At 38.3% G+C, this 20,674-nt stretch overlaps 1 protein-coding gene across 2 annotated transcripts in view; it reads right to left on the reverse strand.

Moving 5' to 3' along the window:
* The window catches only part of LOC120525111 (phosphatidylinositol 4,5-bisphosphate 3-kinase catalytic subunit alpha isoform-like), a 104,498-nt gene continuing 83,824 nt past the window's right edge, over window positions 1-20,674 (reverse strand). For both annotated transcript variants that reach the window (XM_039747130.1, XM_039747131.1), the window contains exons 17-22: window positions 20,132-20,253; window positions 18,426-18,504; window positions 18,170-18,340; window positions 17,099-17,216; window positions 14,355-14,506; window positions 1-5,655 (exon numbers count right to left, since the gene is read on the reverse strand). In XM_039747130.1, the coding sequence (XP_039603064.1) occupies window positions 5,370-5,655; window positions 14,355-14,506; window positions 17,099-17,216; window positions 18,170-18,340; window positions 18,426-18,504; window positions 20,132-20,253 (928 nt within the window). In that variant the 3' untranslated portion in view covers window positions 1-5,369. The remainder of the gene's footprint in view (window positions 5,656-14,354; window positions 14,507-17,098; window positions 17,217-18,169; window positions 18,341-18,425; window positions 18,505-20,131; window positions 20,254-20,674) is intronic.

Here is a 20,674-nt window from a genome sequence, read left to right on the forward strand (position 1 = left end):
TCCATATCAAAGGTTTTATCAGAAACACTTCATTAGTAGGAAAATTCAGGTCCATTCATATTGATACAATACGATGGATTTTCAAAAGCAAATAGAAACGTTATCAAAATACAGTACATTGCATTCAGTGAAATATTGCAAATTGTAAAAAAAAAAAAAGCATTATACATTAGCAGTATTTTTGACTTACAAAAGTAAACGCCACTATAAAACCATTCTTGGGGAGGAGGGGGATATTTTAATATAAATATAGCATGTGTACACATATATATATAAAATTCACAGCACTTCCCTTAAAGTACAGGGTGCAAATCCCGCACTCTCAGATGTCAGTGTGTTCAATGCTTATGAACGCTCGTAACATTAACAGGCCCAACCCATGAACACATTTGGAAGCGCACTGACATTAGGTGACTGTCCATCGCATTTGATTGTTTTTTAGATACCTTCTCATAAATATATTTTTCTCATGGTGAAGGTACAAAAGAGCCAACAGAAAATCACTGGAAAACATGTTAAATAACTCACAAAGACATGATTGTTCTTCCCAATGTGGTGAGAATTATAGGTATGTTAAGAAATGTTGAATCTTATTTGGTCCTCCCAATGGGGGCAGTTAGCTTTAGACTTTTTAAAGCACGGCCACAACTGCGGGTAGCATGTTGACACAACAGACTCTAATCGGCAGTCTACTGTGTATTTGTGACATTTACATGTTCATGTGAATATGTACTTTTCAGTTTTCTTTCAACTGGTGACTAAAAATTGGCTCTGCAGTGACTATATGTGTTCATGAGTGTGCTTTGCAGTGGTCTGGCGCCCAGTTCATGGTCGATTCCTGCTTTGCACCCATTGATGCCAGGATAGGCTCCTGTAATGGACAAAATGGAATCTGAACATGGATGAAAGAATGAATGTGGCTGTGTGATATCAGATTGGCTGCTCATTTAGAACTGGCCCTATCTTCCTATTAATGCTGCAGGTGTAAATTCCCCCATGATGGAAATAGGGTCTTCAAAAGGTGGCTAGGTGAAGAGTGGTTGTCTTGTATGCTTGTCAAGACATCTGATGTAGCCGTTGTTCATTGTCATTCCCAAGATGATACACCATCTACTGCATCTCTTGCGTGGTGGTGCCATGTGTGCAATGGAAGAGCCTCAAGCGGCAAGTGCCAGGGTTGTGTGCGATGTAGAAACTCTGAAGCATAAAAATGGTTACCCTGTATTAAGCACATCCTGAAGCAGAGGTTCAAGTGGATGAAAGAGACTGTGCTGCTTAATGACTGCACCAATGCCCTCGACTGCATCCAAATTACTGTTGTTTAATGCTGCATTCCATTTGAATTGGGAAATCTGAATTTCCGAGTTTCAAGTAGAAAGTTTCAACTGGAATGCTCCCACAACTCAGATTTCCTAGTTGGAAAGTCAGGAGAGTCTCACCAACCCCAAATTCAAAATCCAAGATGGATGCATCATGCATCAACAGAAGTGAAAGCTGTAGTATTTTACTGTTTAGTAATACTTCTGTTTATTTGTGTCGCATTAAATCAGTTGTCTGCGGTGGGCTGGAGCCCTGCCCAGGGTTTTTTTCCTGCCTTGCGCCCTGTGTTGGCTGGGATTAGCTCCAGCAGATCCCCATTGTAGTTAGGATACAACGGGTTGGAATATGGATAGATGGATGGATAAATCAGTTGTACACACAGAACTGTCTGTGGACACGTTGCTACTGTGTTTGGATATGCAAACTACCATGTAATGTGTTGTTATTAACTTGTTCAGCAGTTGTCTGTGTTCTGAAAGAACAAGCACAACAGGTTTTCCCAGAGGCATCCATATTGATTTACCGAACATATCACTGGAACGTGGTCAACTCGGGTGTGCTGTCATTCACAGCTCCGACATCTAACTTCTAAGGTAAATGCAATGCAGCACACGATCCCCTTTCTCGCTCTACTTTTAATTTATTTAAGCTGGTGAGGTCTATAGTGGGATAATGTTTAAAAAATATTAAACCAATCCAATATCTTCACAGAAAGGCTAAACTGAACATGTTCATAAATTGGAGATCCCAACTTCAAAGGAAGTAGTATCTAGATTATTATTAAGAGTGTTTTGTCCTGGATTAAACCTGACAAATGAAGAGCATAGACCTAATCTTTAAACTGAGATGCCCTTTCATTAGTAGCCACCAAAGAGGCCAGCTACATGTGAGTTGTGCTCTGGTTAACTTGACATATAAGATGGCATTTTCATCATGTGTGCTGCCTTCTTAACAACACTGCTCCAGTCCTCAATGTTTAATGTGATTTCAGTTTCAATTCAGCATGTGAAAGTGGGGCGTTCATATGGCCCAGACTTTAGTACTGCTGTCTCACAGCCACAAACACTTGGGTTTGATTACTAGGCCAGCCATTACCTATGTGGGGTGTGCACAGCCACCATGTGGATGTTCTGAGAGATATTTTAATTTTCTCTCCCATCCAAGATACATTTATTAGGTTGACAGCCGTCACTAAACTGGACCTTTATGATCAAGAATATAAAATGCACTGCATAAAAAAATGTGATGGTGTTGTGTGAAGAATGCACGTCCAGCATTGAGCCTATTGATGCTGGGATAGCCTCCCTTCAGCCATGTATTTGACTAAGAAACTTCAGGAAATGTACAGGTGGAAACTGACTGTAAATTGAGCCGAATGAGCAAATCTGGTTAAGTGCACAAGCCTGCCAAGTGATACGCCTCATCTAAAGTTATGTCTTGCTTTACACATAAGGCTGCAGAGATGTGGCCTCTGCTCAGCTATGCAATGATTCAGAAAACGAATGGATGGCTGGATCCAATCAGGTAGGGTAACAGACAAAGCTCTAGGAATCTGGGTTTGATTCTTGGCTCAGTTGCTGTTGACGTGAAGATGTCTCCCTACTGGCTTTATAAAATTTCCAAAAGTGTCAGGCATGACACTAAATTGGCTTGGTATGCTTTTGCATGCCCTGTAACAGACTGGCGCTCTGAGGCTCATTCCATTATTGCACTCAAGATGATTCTGTGTTGAGTGCAATAATATATAAATGGATGGATGTGTCATAGTGCAAATTACGAAAGGTGCAAAAATACATCAATACGGGATGATTGAAGCAACCCCAGAATAATACAAGTATACCAGGGGAAGCCACAACGTCTCAAACACATGTTCGGCAGGACTCACTCTTAATGCTGTTCATGAGTGCTAAGGTATGGTGCTTATACCAAAAGGCACTATATGAGCAAAGGGGAGATGGAGGTTAAGAGGTGCACAGAGAAAAATAACCATATTTAAATATTTTGATTGTAAGAGAAAAGCACCCCCACAACCCTCACAGCCCAAGACACCTGTTTGCAAAATATACAAATTAGTGATGGCGGGTGTCTGTGATGCATTGTGCATAGTAAACCAGGGCAGGCTTTGTGGGTAGGATTACAGTGTGATAGGAGGTAGGCAGAGAGATGCCACTCCTTATGAAGTCAAAGAGAGCTCAGCCAAAATGTTTGTCAGTTAAACCGTATACGCCCATTGTACTTTGTACCGTACACATAAGGACCTTAATTATTGCTAGTCATGAGTCCCCATATTTAAAATTATGAACTATTACTGTTCTGAGTAAACCTATTTCTTTGCTCCTTCATGAGCCCTTATTAATAAGCAATGCCCAAATTGGGCATAGCTATGTGAAATGTTTAGATCACACCTCTTAACAAAGCACAGGAAGGATTACAGAGTCTGCATAAGTGCACATTCAGGATTGGAATAAAAATTAACACTCATTAGGAAACTTCAGAAATCCGAGGTGGGTGATTCTAATCTCAGTTACACTGCCAAAAGTATAGCACCACCTTGGGGAGATGCTTAGTACTACAGCTATCAAGATGTGCAAATCAGGTGAATACCATGACAATCCGACATACCAAAACCCCTCCATGATTTAGGCATTTTTTTGCACTTCTTACTTTGTACACTTAACACTAGAACTCGGAAACAAAGAATATCAAGAAAGTCAAACAATGAATTCTAATGTTACAAAAACTGACAGAAAATATTCTCAACAAAATACGCGTCACGCGACTCTTCAAGTATTTTTAGCAGTGCAGCCTGCGTGTTCACGCCTACACACATACAAACACGGTGAAAAGTGCAGTATTGCTATGCGAGACAAGTGCACAGTGGCTTACAGGTGGCGTGCTGCTCCAGTTCGTCCTGCTTACAGGAGCCAGTCAATTAAGGTCTTGATAACTGTACTATGGCAGCAGTCCAGGACAAAGCCTTCTTGGGGAAAAAATACACTAAATCTTCAATTTAGAGAGCTGTGGACTTGTTAGGTCTTGAGTCCAGTCCAGGGTGGTTCAGAGATGGTGGGAATATTTATTTTTCATTCACTGAAGCAGTTACTGGGTATATTTACTGATAGCAGACTCCCTCCATACCATTGTTTCAGCACCAGATCCTTTTAAGAAGAAGGAAGTCCGATCAGGTGAACTTCAGACCACCTGAGCAATCAAAGGCCAACTCCACTCATATTATAGCACCACTTTGTACTGACTCTGAAGGATGCAATAATAGCAAATGGTCATTCACACTCGGCTGGCATGGTTAAGCTGCTTTGCTAAGCACTGTATGGCAATGCTTTCAAGAAAGGTGCTATATAAAATGAAAGTTTGACTGACTGGTTGGTCTGGAGCAGAAGAACATCTGATCGCTCCCCTTAAGGTATTGTCTTTATTGTTGTCTCATGCTGATGTTATTAGAAATGTCAACTATAGAGTAGGCCAATCCAGGACTTCATTATGTTGTTTGCCTGTGAAATCTCAGAGGACAGAAGACTTAAGAGTCACATGCAGTGGGCACTAATACTGACTTGACAGGAGTCAGCAAAGCTTAAAGCAATAAATTGAGGAGACCCCCAAAATGCCACAGTCCTGAATGGTGACTGTTCATCAGTTGAGAGTCACCTCTACTAAGGTGTCAGGTCTGCCAAACCACTGATTCAGACATTTCCAGAAGCCACTTATTGCCAGATAATATCCTTCCTTAAGAATGTCTTATAAAATAGAGCCCACCATGCCATTCTGACTCTCAATGCATAGACCTAATTCAGACCCACTTATCTTTAACCTTCCAGAGGTCAAAGGTCAGTGCAATTTCTTACCGCTCAGCCATGTAGCTACAGTTATAATTTCACTGCCAAACCTACAAAGGTGGCAAACTGGTTGATTTGGTGAGAATCTGGGTACTTTAGCCTACTTGCACATATTAGTGGTGTGAGACACCCCAGATCTCTGAGGGGTAGGACAACGCAGTATTACCCTGGGTTACTGTCCTCAGGAGAATCTCCACTTCAGTCATGACTAGCTTCAGAAAGAGGCATGTGGCGTATGGTGTGAAAGATCCAGTCCATCTTGGTGGTCCATCCACCATGGTGAGCATCATTCATCTGTTTGGTGAAGTACTCCAAGGCTTCCTGCTCCATTTTATCCAAGGCCAGAGTTTTGCGCAGGTAGGCGATGTCATCAAAGGACTGTAGCTCAGGCATGCCACACCCCAACAGAAGAGAGAAAAGATTGATGAACAGGTTGGCATGCTGGCGAATGGCAAGATAGGCTTTGTAGCACATCTCCTGAAATCTGTGGAATCAAACAAGAAAAAAATGGTCATGAGAGATAAAGAAAATAAGTTATTCCAACTTTCAACCTCCATGTATAGTGACAGATTGAAACCTAGGACTCACAGGATGCCACACAGCAATACTAACCTGTATATTATGAAATAAACTTGCATTCCAAAAAATCCAAGAAATATTTCTTTTAATCCAAGGTTATTGAAGTTTAGGTGCCTGCATTGAATTTTAGGTAAGTAAAAGAACCGTACAAAACTGATATTTCTTTGAGGCAGAACTTGAGGATAGTTAAAAATGCACACATGTTTATTCTTTAAGTGCTTTGCATATTTTGGTTTAAATTAGATTTTTTTACTCTTAAGGTTAGTTGTCTCTTTTTTTTTGTCAAAAAATGGTGAATCTATGGTCTGGATGTGGGATGGATGAGTGTTCCCTGTGTAGATTAGGCAGACTCACCTTGTGTACATGCATCTGCTCTTAATGATGTGCTTTCTTTCTCAGACTGGTTTTTCCTTACTCTTGATCTTTCTGTTAAAGATTCTGGCCTCAGTTTATTAAATAAACGAATATTATATTTAAGAATAATGTTGGCTGTAAAAAAAAAATTAAATTGACCCTGTGCTAGTCTGCATGTTTAATGGACTGATGTCATATCTAGGATTGCTTTCAGCCATGTGTCTGATGCTGTTAAGTTATATTCTGTGTCACTTTGACCCATTAATGGTTCATAAAACAGAGGCATAGGTGGATTGATGGACAAAGGGAGTAATGAGGAAATGTCCAGACACTGTATCACTCTATTATATTGTCTGCAACTATGGTGTTTTTTTGTCATGAAAATGCTAGTGGGGACATATTGACTTGAAAGAGAGATGCTTCAAGGTTGTAATGGACTGTCAGAAGGGCTATGTGTGTGTTTGTGTGTGATAGAGAGAGAGAGAGAGAGAGAGAAAATAAGAGAGAGAGAGAGAGAAAGACAGAGATGAACAAGCACCTAAATGTAGCACCTTTCTCTGCTTAAGTCTACTGGCATGGGCACATGGTTGCCAAAGAGCCTTAGGGTGACTCTTCACTTGGAATGGTTCACAAAGTTGGCAGATGGTGTTGCCTCTGACCCCAAGTAAGTAGTGTCAAGCTCAGTTAGCATAATGAATGTGCAGGCAGTCGACATGGCAGTGAAAAGATCGCTGTAGCCATGAAAGATTAGAACAATGGAAATGGCATTAGATAAAGACCAAGGAAGGAGATGGCCTGCAGTAAATGCAGGGGAGTGAGGAATAGAAGCTTCATTTTAGAGTGTATTTGATGGGACACAAGACTTGTTTGAGGAATATTGTGAGAATGTAAACAAGACCAGGAGATGGTCAAAAAGATGCAGCCATATTGAAAACAAAGGAAGGGGTCAAAACTGGAAATGGAAAACAAGAGGTAAGACAAGAAGAAGAAATCAGGGCAAACACGAAATTGAAACTACAAGCACAAACCTAGCACTAAGGCTTACTTGGAATCTAAACTATCATTAAAGGGAGAGTTGTTTTCTTTGACATGTATCCACTGAGTATTAATGTAAACTATGGCCATTGTGTATAATTTTCGTAACGTCATCAGTGCTTCAGTTATGGTCACGCAATGCAAGAGCAATGCATAGCCTAAATTATAAAACAAGATATGAGCAAAAATAAACCTTGACAAATTTAATTGGTCTCGTCCGTTACAGGAGATCGACGTCTGAAGTGGCGCTCCGTTGCAGCAGCTTTATTTTTTCTCTTATTTCTTATTATCCCAAGGTATCCTGTATTTACCCAACCAAAGGAGTTTCTACTACAGTATATAAACATGAGTAACAGGAAAGGGGGTCAGAAAAAAACGGAAAAGAAACCTAAAACTACACCCAAGTCTAGACAGGCATCAGGCCCAAGTGCAAGGTATGGCCTTTCAGAGACTGACCTGGAACAGGCATGCAAAAGCACAGACTTCCCAGGAACCCGCTCCACTGCATCATCTCCAATCGAGATCGAAAATGGGAGCAAAGGTGCAAGTGATGCAGGTTACGATAGCTTGCCGATTCCAGAAGATCCCTTGAAACTAGAGATGGCCTTGCAGTCTGCACATTCATCTACTCCTTGCAAGCCGGAAGCATCGGCTGTAATGGGGGTTGCCACTTCACCCGTGGAGCATGAAAGCCAAAACGATTTGTCCAAACTGAAGGAAATGATCGCAACATTGGCCACAGCCACGGCCATAAGTGAGCTCAAGAAAGACATTCAGAAAAATATGAATTAAGAAATAAATGGCTTGCTCAAGACAAACAAGAAACTGTGGCTAGAGCTGCAAGAGATTTGGTAGGAATATAAAGACTTGGAAAAACGTATATATAATCGTTTTGATGCAGTCTTTATAGATATGCTGAGAAAAATTGAGGAACACATTCAGGAAAATGCGTCTAAACTGAGAGAACTTGCCGATCAGCTGGAAGACGTTAAGCAGACATTCATGGCTCGAATTGAAACAGCGGAACATTTGGCATCTAACACCGATGGAAAAGCTACAGCTGCGAATTCCGAATGCAACAAACTCAGAAACAGACTTGCGGCTCTGGAAGATGAATGCAGAAGGAATAATATTAGAATCGAAGGTCTACCTGAGAATTGTGAAAGTCCAAACCCAGTGAAACTCGTAGCTGAACTATTCTCAAAAATAATTGGAAAGGACTTAAAATCAGATACAGAGATAGCGGCAGCTTATCGCATACGTGGATCAAATACCTCTAAACCTAGGACTTTAATTGTCCGATTCGAGAGATCACAATTTAAGCTTAATGTAATGGCACTTCTCAGACACAAACAAGAGATTATATCTGAAAACAACCCCATTCATATTTTCCCTGATTTCTCACCCTCAACAGCTCCTAATCGTGCAGCTTTTTACAACATTAAACAGCAGTTACGGAAAGCCGGTATCAGATACAGCCTCTTGTATCCTGCCAAACTGAAAGTGGATATTCAAGGCTCTTCATAGGAAAAGACAGGCTCTGCATTCAGAGCTCAACCTCTTAACAACCAAAGAAACTGAACAACTCATTTTTAAATCAAGACATCATTACTATGAACATGGAGAGAAAACTAATAAGCGCTTAGCTCAACAAATCCACAAGCAAGAAGTTTGCAATACAATCCCAGCAATCACCAACACGAACGGAGATAAAATCATTGACCATAAAAATATAATGCACACATATAGAGTCTACTATAAATCCTTATATTCTATTGAGTTTAAAGAAGACAACACACAATCTAAAGCATTTCTGGAAACATTACAGATACCATAAATAGATACTTTTATTGCAGAGGAACTGAATAAACCTCTGGCGCTATCAGAATTACTAGATGCTATAAAGTCAGTTCAGAATGGGAAAGCAGCAGGACCTGATGGCTACCATGTCGATAAGAAATTCTCCACTCAGCTAGTTCCCCTCTTATTAGCAACATTTAAAAAAGCTAGAGACAATCAATTTCTACCTCAAACTTTTTGCCAAGCATTAATCACCATCTTTCCTAAACAAAATAAGGACTTATTATAATGTGCATCATACAGACCAATTTCACTTCTGAATAATGATGTTAACATACTCTCCAAAGTCCTAGCTATAAGGATGGAGAAAGTCCTGCCTTCAGTAATATCACAAGATCAAACTGGATTTATTAAAGGCCAACACTTAGCTTCCAATCTCCGATGCCTTTTTAATGTAATATATTCACCTGCAAAGTCAAACACCCCGGAGATATTATTATCGTTGGATGCAGAAAAAGCATTTGACATGATTGAATGGAGCTACCTTTTCACTACATTAGAGAAATATGGGTTTGGCCCGAATATTTGTGCATGGATCAAACTACTGTATACCAGTCCAGAAGCTTTAGTTTGTATTAACATTTGTTCAGACTACTTTAAACTAGAATGTGGTACCAGACAAGGATGCCGCTTGTCTCCACTGCTATTTGTAATCACCATTGAACCATTGGCAGTTCACTGCTTATCAGATAAAGGGGATTATCAGAGAAGGACAGGAACAGAAAATTTCTCTATATGCAGATGATATGGTACTATATATTTCACACCCACAAAATACTGTGCCTGCAGTCCTAACAGCACTAACAGAATTTCAAAACATCTCTGGTCTCAGAATTAATTTCAATAAATGTGTGCTCTTTCCAGTGAATTCTCAAGCATACAATATTAGATTGGACACCTTCCCTTTTATTATTGCAGATAAGTTTAAATACCAAGGGGTAAATATCACAAGTAAACATAAAGCTCTTTATCAACAAAATTTTGCCGTCTGTATGTAAAAAATTAAGCAAGACTTGCATAGATGGTCTACCCTCCATCTCACTCTAGCTGGAAGAATTAACGCTGTTAAGATGAATATCCTTCCTAAGCTTCTCTTTTTATTTCAAAACATTCCAATTTACATCAATAAATCATTTTTTAAGCAATTAGATTCAACCATAACCTCATTTATTTGGAACTTAAAACATCCATGTATCCAAAGAGTGACCCTACAAAGACAGAAGGTGGCATGGCTCTACCTAACTTTCAGTTTTATTGCTGGGCAGCAAACATACAAGTTATAAAAACCTGGACACAAACAGATGAACATACACAGGCTTGGTCCATAATAGAAATAAAATCCTGCAGTACTTACAATACAATACAATACAGTTTATTTTTGTATAGCCCAAAATCACACAGGAAGTGCTGCAATGGGCTTTAACAGGCCCTGCCTTTTGACAGCCCCCCAGCCTTGACTCTCTGAGAAGACAAGGAAAAACTCCCAATAAAAACCTTGTAGGGAAAATGGAAGAAACCTCGGAAAAGGCAGTTCAAGAGAGACCCTTTCCAGGTAGGTTGGGCGTGCAGTGGGTGTCAAAAGTAGGGGGTCAATACAATACAATACACAGAACAGAACAATTCCTTAATACAGCATAATAATAAAAATTTTAGAAGTACGGTTTAACAGTAGATGATATGACATAATTAGGTTTCTAGGTCATTATATTCTTTGCTTTGTGCCCCAATAAATGCAAGTTATCGCCAATATACTAATAACCTACTTGTGCTTGACTCACTCAGAATATGGAACCAATCTAGAAAGCATTTTAAGATGGAGAATCTTTAATCTGTGGCACCTCTGCATGAGAACCACCTTTTTCAACCCTCACAAACATATGCAGTTTTTAATATCTGGAAAACATTTGGGATTAAATTGCTTAGAGATCTTTATATAGACAACATCTTTGCATCTTATGAACAATTACATTCCAAATTAAATTTTCCAGCAACACATTTCTTTTACTATCTTCAAATTAGAAACTTTGTTAAACAGAACCTGCCAGATTTTCCACATCTCCCACCTTCCTCTATACTGGAAAAGATATTGCTCAGTCTTGAGACTCAGACAGCATTTCTGCAATATATGAAAATACTTTACAGGCCCTCCCTTTCAAAGATCCAAGAGGACAATGAGAAAAGGATCTCTCACTCAACATCTCAAAAGGAGTGGAAAGTAGCAATGCAGAGAATTCATTCGAGCTCCATATGCGCAAAGCATACAATTATTCAACTTAAAATTATATATCAAGCACATCTGTCCCGCCTAAAACTGTCCAAAATGTTTGCAGGGTTTCCAGGACCCAACCTGCAAACGCTGCAATCAAGCTCCAGCCTCACTGGGTCACATGTTTTGGGCCTGCACCAAATCAACATCATTCTGGACCAAAATTTTTAAATGCCTTTCAGACAGCCTTGGTGTCACAATCCCTCCTAATCCCCTAACAGCTGTGTTTGGTGGACTCCCAGAGGGGCTTAAAGTGGTGAACGACAAACAAACTGTGACTGCCTTTACTACACTATTGGCACACAGACTTATTTTGCTAAACTGGATGAATCCTAACTCTCCTCTTTTAAGTCAGTCGGTAACTGATGTTTTATATTATTTGAAATTGGAAAAAAACAAATTCTTACTTAGAGGATCTGTGCAAAACTTTTTCAAAACCTGGCAGGATCTAATCAATAATATTTTAGAATAAGTTCTTAAAGCACAGAGGCAACAGATTCTCTCCCCATTTCTTTTTCTTCTCCATTTATCTGTATCTGCCTATTAAACTCATCAATTTATTTATTTTTACTGTTTTTAAGTTTTATTCCATTGGCCATGCTCTCTTTCTCAGGGGTAGGTGTTGATTTGTTTTCAATTCTATTTTTTGTAAAAATTGATCTATTTGTATGGAACGATTACAATAAAATCAATAAAATTAAAAAAAAAAAAAAACACACAAAAAAAAACATAAATATGCATGTAACAATGCCTTAACACAGAAATATTAGGCTAAAAACACTAGTGATGATAAAATCTCAGACAAACAATGCAATAACATATTAATTTGTTACTTAGCATAACTATCAAAGGACAAAACTAAAAGTATCTCAGCTTTACATCTTGCCTGAAGAAGGTACCTGAGTTGCCTTGAAAGCTTGCATATTGTCATCTTTTTAGTTAGCCAATAAAAGGTGTCATTTTGCTTGGCTTTTCTCTACGTTCATAATGGCTAACACGGTACAACACCCTAGTACTTCAGCTTTGGCAGAAATGCAAATACAGTAAATATCTATAAATTTCTAATTTTAGTTCATTGGGTAAAGTGTTAAATCATTTATGCATAAGTAATTCAAGATAGTGATGACAAATACTCCTAATCTGTAAGATGTGCAAATTCTTGCACCTGTTAACTTGCATCACAAAAAAATCAGCCAATAGGACACTTAAAGGGAGTCTAGCCTTCAAGCCCCAAGGCAGATCTGAAAATCTGAGACTCCATAGGTGCACATCTGAGCAAAAATAGGCCGAGACCACTGCTGCCCCAAGCAAACAGACAATACGCTAGCGGTGCCAGGCACAAAGACGTTTTCTTTGAAAACATTTTTCTAGATAATAAATCACATTAAGCGTATCAGGGAAAACTGGGAAAATTTGGTTAGGAAGACTAAATCGAGTTTGCTATAAACACATCCAAAAATTTACTATTAGGGCAAGCTTATCATTTATTTAATTTTTGCTCAATATTCATTTGCTGGGGGATGGAGGTGCAGTGCCCACACCATTAATGCAGAGACACTACTGTTTGGCAATAATCTAAACTAAATAATATCATGATATTTTCTGTCTGTCTTTTTTAACTTTTCAAAATTGTTTAATGTTATTTATCCATTTTGCACATTCATTACAATCATCAGATCACATCTTGTCTGTTTGTGTCTTTCTTTGTCTGTTTGTTTGCCAGTCATGAAAAAACGGCTACAAATTTTTGCATTTAGGTTCCTGTTGGTCCCACTTAAAAAATAGTTTATATGGCCTTTTAAAAGCTGCTTTGAGAAATGGCACTTTACTGGGGAGGATAAAGTCAAAATGCATTATAATGCTGAAACGGTTCAGCCAATGATAGTGAATTCGGCATGTTGTAAAGTTTTGGCCCTAATTACAGCTAAGACTCCATTCTGTATCAGTGATTCAGTGGAATCAATGGTAGTGGTATAGCTGTGATGTGATGGGGACCAACTACAAAAACCGTGCAGCATTTAAAAATGGTTAGGTCTAGTTTCACAAAATTGGGAATTTTTACTACTGCAAATGCAATTTAAAATGTACGTTTTATGGAGTTTCCAGAATTTTACTGAGGAGTTGTAATGGGAGGGCCAGCACCACAAAAAAGAGGCATTATTTCAAAAGAGCTGAGTGGATGTTCAGGAATTTTGTATGTACATTACACTTAGCCCAAATTATTATATAGAGTTTATGAATGTCAAAATGTTTCATCATGAATATAAAAATGGTAGTTTTGACCAGCTTTCATGCTATATTAATGATTCAATTATTCAACAAGCTATCCAGTTTACTAATGTGAAATTAAACATCTATATGTGAAACCACAGTAAACCAGGAAATATAAAGAAGTAACATTATTGACTTCAACCAAGAAAAAAGTTAATGCATTGTAGAATCTGATCACACACGATAAGAATAAATTCTCTATTTCATAGGAGCAGATAAATCAAAAGAGAGGTAGTGTAGATGATGGATGGAATATTAGCACTTTAGCCAGCAATAACAAAAGGGTCAATGTTTAAAAAACGCATACATATTTGCTTTCATACCTTAACCCATAACACAAACACACACAACCAAAACCAGGTACTTTGACCAGTCTGGAATAATTGAATATACAGTATGTAGCTGCAATTCACTTCTACAGAAACGCAGCCTGTGTCCGCCTTTCAGTCTAAACTTCCATGGGCACAACAACCACGACAACATTTATTTATATAGCACATTTTCATACAAATAATGTAGCTCAAAGTGCTTTACATGATGAAGAAAGAGAAAAAAGACAAAGTAAGAATTAAATTCAGAGGATATTTTTGTTAATAAAGAAATGTGTTCTCCTATTAGTGTTGGGAAAGTCACATTAGCAGAAGTTAGAATTACATGAGCAGTTGCTCAGCTGTCACACGTAACCAAGCCCATCCTAACTGAATTGATCCAATTTAACAAAAGAAATATGTCTCCCTAAAGGAAAAAGAGGTAAGCCCCCAAGCAAGAGGCACCTAAAGTAAAGCAGGCCCCTCCACCATTGCTCCCCAAAAGTGTACCTCTCAAACTCCTTTGTCTTTGTGCACTCCGGTGATCCTTTGCTGATCACAATTAGAAAATCTTGGGTCAACACGAAAGGCACTCGCTCCCGTTTATAGCCAAATTTCTTCTTTTTGTGATCGAGGAAGTGTCCAAAATCAATGTGGAATAGCTGGTATGGACACAAAATAAAGAAAATCACATTCAGTTTCTGAAAATATCAAGTCTAGTTCAAGTTGGCCTACTTTGTCACAACATCTCTCACTGGATCTAAAAGCAGCCATACATAGACCAGCTTCGGTTTAAACAAAAAAAGTTAAAGGCCCTTAGAATTAAAGACAAACTGAAGATCAGACATAGGGGTCAAAATTATTAAAATGGTTGATGTTTTTAAGCTTACAATCAAAAATGTTTGAAATATTATTAAAGGGACAAACTTTCCTTTCAATACTGAACTATCAACAATATATGGATATACACACAGACACAGCTTAACAAAAGTTTGGGTTTGTGGTGGAATGATTTCTAGCATATAATTTAATAAATATTTTGCATGTGTTTTTTGTAAGCAAGACAAAGCAACTGTAATATTAGACAGTGTTTCAGGAGGCATGTTTTACCTCATTGATAAGATCAGCAGTGCTTTGATGTTCACCTAACCAACACCACCCCAGCCTTCAGGACTGACTCAGGATGTGAAATTTATGGTGAGTGGGATGGAGCATCAGACCAGCCTGGTAAGGGTGACTGTGTTTGAACTTAGAGCCTATAAGCCACCCACCGCAGGAAGGCCAAAAACTGACTAAACAAGGCAATTGGGGGATAAGTTGTACCTGAGCGCTTTCATTAGTTATTGGTCACGGAAGAATTTAATTCTATTGGTATAAAGTATGGCTGTTTATGATTGGTTTTGAATTGGAGGCTATGCTGTACTACGACACCCCATTGGTTTAAGAATGGTATAAAGTTGGTTGCCTTACCTTTACCTGTCTAATATGGCTATAAACCAATAGCCATATGGCTATGAAGAGAAGACCATGATGAAGACAGCTTCAAAGGACAATATTGTAGCAAAGCAAGCTAGACTGAAGTTAACCCGAGAGCTGCCTATGGACGCAAAATGCACTGCTTCTTGAACTGTAAGGGTATGATTTGCCAATAATTACATAGAATTCTGCTTCCTTAATATTTAGGCATTTTATCAATAATACTTAGATAAATGTGTAATTTAACTCTTACCTGTCTTTTACACTTTCTAATTGGCTGAGGTTAAAGAAAGGAAGGGGGGAGGAAGTGCTAAAATACCCGATCACATAGTGGTAAGTGTATGTAACTAGAGACATTTTATGTAAGGTCTACACAATAAAGAGTATAAAGGGGAAAACAGGCTCACCATAAGACCCTACACAATAAAACAGGGCTTTATTTCATCCTTGTGGTTTGTAAGTCACTTCGTACTTTATTTTGGCTTACTTCTCTGCATCGCTTTCATCTAGTGTGGCATAAACAGCTGTAGTGCCATAGTCTAAACTTATGTCAGTGTTTTTCATTTATTATTCATCATTTTTCTTTCGTTTCGTAATTCCTTTCCCTAGTCCTTTTTAGAACTTGAACTCCAAAGACACATGGCCTCCTATTATGGCAGGGATCTGTGGTTTATTTAAAGGACTGCTCTAGCTTTAGAAATGCTGGGACATTTAGTAAATGTAGGACTTCTTTTTCAGTGGCTATTTCCTTAAGAACTGTTTTGTTTACTAGTCCATTTTTTTGGGTTGTTCCATCTGGTTTTGAATTTTTGACTTGGTATTTAGTCTTGCCTTCCGATTAGCCTTTAGGATCTTAAGTTATCTGTATTAAGGTTCTTGTTTCTGAAATATTAATCACTGTATTGTTGGTTTATCAAGTGTAGAGTCCTGTTTTATTTAAAGTAATGCTCCACCAAAATCCTACATATATTTTTATGATACCTACCCCATTTAGTTAAGAAAAAAAAAATCTTACATTACTCGTGGTATGTAATCCACATGTCTGTTTCCCAGCTGTATGCACAAAACATGCAAATCATATGTGTTTTTTGCTAAAGCATTATTAATACTTACTTCCAAAATAATAAGTAGACAGCATCAACAAACTTGGGCGGCACGGTGGCGCAGTGGGTAGCGCTGCTGCCTCACAGTTAGGAGACCCAGGTTTGCTTCCCAGGTCCTCCCTGCGTGGAGTTTGCATGTTCTTCCCGTGTCTGCGTGGGTTTCCTCCCACAGTCCAAAGACATGCAGGTTAGGTGCATTGACGATTCTAAATTGTGGCTGTGTGTGTACGCCCTATGGTGGGCTGGCACCCTGCCCGGGATTTGTTTCCTGCCTTGCACCCTGTGTTGGCTGGGATTGGATCCAGCAAACCCCCATGACCCTGTAGTTAGGATATCATGGATAGATCAACAAACTTTTGAATTGAAGTCAGGACTCTTGACCAATGAGGCAGATTTTCTATTCAAAAGCACAATACTATGGGAATTTCCTTTCCTGTTTATGTTGTATGCTCATTTTTCTGTAATGATACTTTAGCAAAAAATGCATGCATTTTGCATGTTTTGATCATATGACTGGATAAGAGACATGTGGATTATCTGTCATGAGTAACATGAGATTTATTTTTTAACTACACCCTAAAAAACAGATCAATAAATAACACAATAAAGGAAATAAAATAGTTATATAAACCAGCATCATCTGCTAGCATTATTTGTAGTAAAGTCTAAACTGACCTGCCCATCATCCTTAACCATGATGTTGCTGTTGTGACGGTCTCCAATGCCCAGGATGAATGTGGCCACACAGTAGCCAGCACAGGAACGGGTGAATAAATCAATGGCAGCATCATATCTAAAAAGAGAATGTAAAAAAGAAGTTGGTAAAAACAACTGTACTGTACTTGTGAAAGCAGATCTCTTCAAAATGCTATACTATAGCATTTCCGTAACCTCAGGGGCAATGGCTAGAAGACATCCGTGAGGCCATATATGTAAACCTATATTTTATATTTAGGGTTTTTACAGATTATCCTTTGAAAAGTACACCTGATAAACAAACTTCAGGCAGGTATGTCACTGATATGTGTTTGTTAAATTAAAATAAAGGTTTGCATGCAGAAGCAGTGGTTCACTCTGCAAGAAAATCAACATAGGCATGGCTAGGGATGCAGATATTAAGTGTGAATGTCTGTTATGCACATAATTGCCACTCATGGAACAGAGATTACGCTTGTTATAAAATAAGAAATAATAAGAAAAGATTGAATCAAATTGACCTATGAATACTGCCACTTTATTACATCAATATTAGATAGATAGATAGATAGATAGATAGATAGATAGATAGATAGATAGATAGATAGATAGATAGATAGATAGATAGATAGATCTTTATTTGCCACTGTTAGGAAATTAAATATTAAATATTAGAACATTAAACCAATTAGGACAAGAACAGGTCATTCATCTTAACAAAACTCGCCAATGCTATTCACCAAATAGTCAAGTCCCTAATCTTCCACACTATTTGGTAACCTATTCCCTGTGTCATTAGTTGTCAAAATAAAGAAAAAAATGTTCTAACACATGTGAAATTTACTGATCACAAGTGATCATTTCTGTAGCCATGTTCTTGATAAAGAACTCATCTTAATTATGGCCAGGTACAGGTTTATTATTAGTTTGTGAAATCTTCAAACATGTGTTTATTGTATGCACTGCAAAAAAAAACCTCACCACAATCAAAAGGACATGGGCAGGGAGAGCAGAGTTTATAATATGGAGTAAATGTTTCCACACACTCACGTATCTCCCTTGTTCTTCTCTTTAAGCCACTGATGAAGTGCATTGCTGTTGAATTGTAATGCTGTTTTCAGGCCTCCTTTACACTGGATCTGCATGATGGTGTGCGAGTTCTTCACAACCTCTATTAGTCCCACACAGTCACCAATAGACAGACAGCCATAGGGAAGCATCCTGCAGGGATGAGAGGAGCACCCTGGTAAATGGAGAAAGTAAAAAATAAAATCCAGTACACATGGAAATCAAATTCTTTGGTCACCTGAGGTCAAGTCCTTGGTTCTGCCAGATGTTTTCCATGATTTTAATGATTTGCAAAGTTAGCATGTCCTGCCTCAGATCTGAAAATGAAAATGGCCAAAGAAATCTTATTTAGAGAGTAACACTACCCTCTAGTGGACAAAAAAAAAGATAATCATTTCATTAAACAGAATCTGAATCACTTTTATGCACAAGTACTTAATGTACAAGATTTTCGCTTTGTACCTTTGGAACTGCATATAACAGAACACAACATCATATACAAATAACATAAGTTAACATTATAAAGAGTAGCAGAATAGTTCAATTGTAAAAAACAAGTGTAAATGTGTATTCACGAAAGCATGTGTGTACATACTTGGGGCCAGCATCACCATGAAGACGAATTAGGCATTTGCCTGCGCTCAGATCACAAGGGGGGGAACCCAGCCACCTGGGTTAGCTACTGAACACTGCTACTGGTGCACTAATACGCTTAGCCCAGGGTGCAAAATAACCTGGCACTAGCACTGCACATTCTTATGCATTTGCATACATGGGCAAACACACTCTCACATTCACATATATGAAAGAACAAACAGGTAAATTACTAGTTTGTTTAGGTTATGGCTCTGGGAAAGAAACCCTTTTGGTGCCTGTTAGTGTTAGTTTTAATTGACCTAAAGAATTTACCAGAGTGGACTTTGTGGAACAAATATGATCCAGTGGTAATCCTGTTGACATGGTTTATGACACTAGATGCATACAGGTCTACAACAGATGGAAGAGCCAAGCCAATAAAGCATAGACTACAATTTAAAATCTGAACTAACAACAAGGCTTGCATTTGGTGTTGCAGGTCTGCTGAAAAGATCGCTGTCACCAGTCGTCCCACGTTACAGGACCTGTACTATTCCAGAGCTATGAAGTGGGCAGGCAAAATCATCACCGGCCCCCCACATCCAGACCACAACCTCTTTGATTCTTTCACATCTGCCAGATACTAAGACTAAACTACACCAAAACAAGGAGATTTAAGAACAGTTATTTCCAAAGACCATCAAGCTCATAAATGGTTAAACTGGCTGTCCTGTTAAGTCCTGACACCAAAATATCTTGCAATATTTTTTACACAATGTAATGCTTAATTCAGTATATTCTTGCACTGTCTTGCACTTTGTATGCATGTGTTTACATTCATTGTCTTGTATTTATCTCAGGTGTATACTTCTCAATTGTATGAATGCTGGTCATGTAATACTTGGAGAGTTACCAAAAAAATGAAAACAGAGTCAAATTCCTTGTATGTGGGGAAATACTTGGGCAATAAATTTGAATAAATTCTCATTCTTACTCTTTAATTAATAACCTGTGCATCTAATGAAACAAAGTAATTTATCTAATAACACAACCTGTTATGTTTTCTGGTCTTCAAAATAGTGACAACTGGCATATCATTGGCTGACTCCACAAATAAAATCCCATCTTGTATCTGTCTCTACACCAGCCATTGTCACATATACAGACATAAAACTGACATACCGAATGTACAATTACTGCCAGAGAAATGTGCCTTTCAAAGTAAAGCTTTCCACTACTGACATTTTTAAAGACTAGTTTTAGTTAAATGAAAAAATATTGAACATCACCTTCTCAGATCTTTACCTCTCTTACTTTTAAACATGATATTTTCCTCATTAATTCCTTCTTCCGATCTCTTTGACTTACCATCACCATTTTTGAAGATAATCTCATTGTTGGTGAAGAGTAGCTCACTCATAATGTCAGGGTTCTCCCAGTTCAGCCATAGTGGCCTTTTAGCAGACGACATAAAACGGCACTCCTCTAGTCTGTGGAGGTTTCAAAAGAGATTGTGTCAAAGAAGTTCAGTCTGATTATTCACTTCATCACAACCACACATCTCAGCAATAACTGGGATCCCTTGCCAGTCAGACACATAAAATAATACCATTCAATGCCACATCAACAAACTTACAAATACAGGTGCTGGTCATAAAATTAGAATATCATGACAAAGTTGATTTATTTCAGTAATTCCATTCAAAAAGTGAAACTTTTATATTAGATTCATTCATTACACACAGACTGATGTATTTCAACTGCCAACTAATGAATGTCCCAAATTCAGTATCTCGGAAAATTAGAATATTGTGAAAAGGTTCAATATTGAAGACACCTGGTGCCACACTCTAATCAGCTAATTAACTCAAAACACCTGCAAAAGCCTTTAAATGGTCTCTCAGTCTAGTT

The sequence above is a fragment of the Polypterus senegalus genome, chromosome 3, assembly GCF_016835505.1.
Source record: "Polypterus senegalus isolate Bchr_013 chromosome 3, ASM1683550v1, whole genome shotgun sequence".
NCBI lineage: Eukaryota > Metazoa > Chordata > Cladistia > Polypteriformes > Polypteridae > Polypterus > Polypterus senegalus.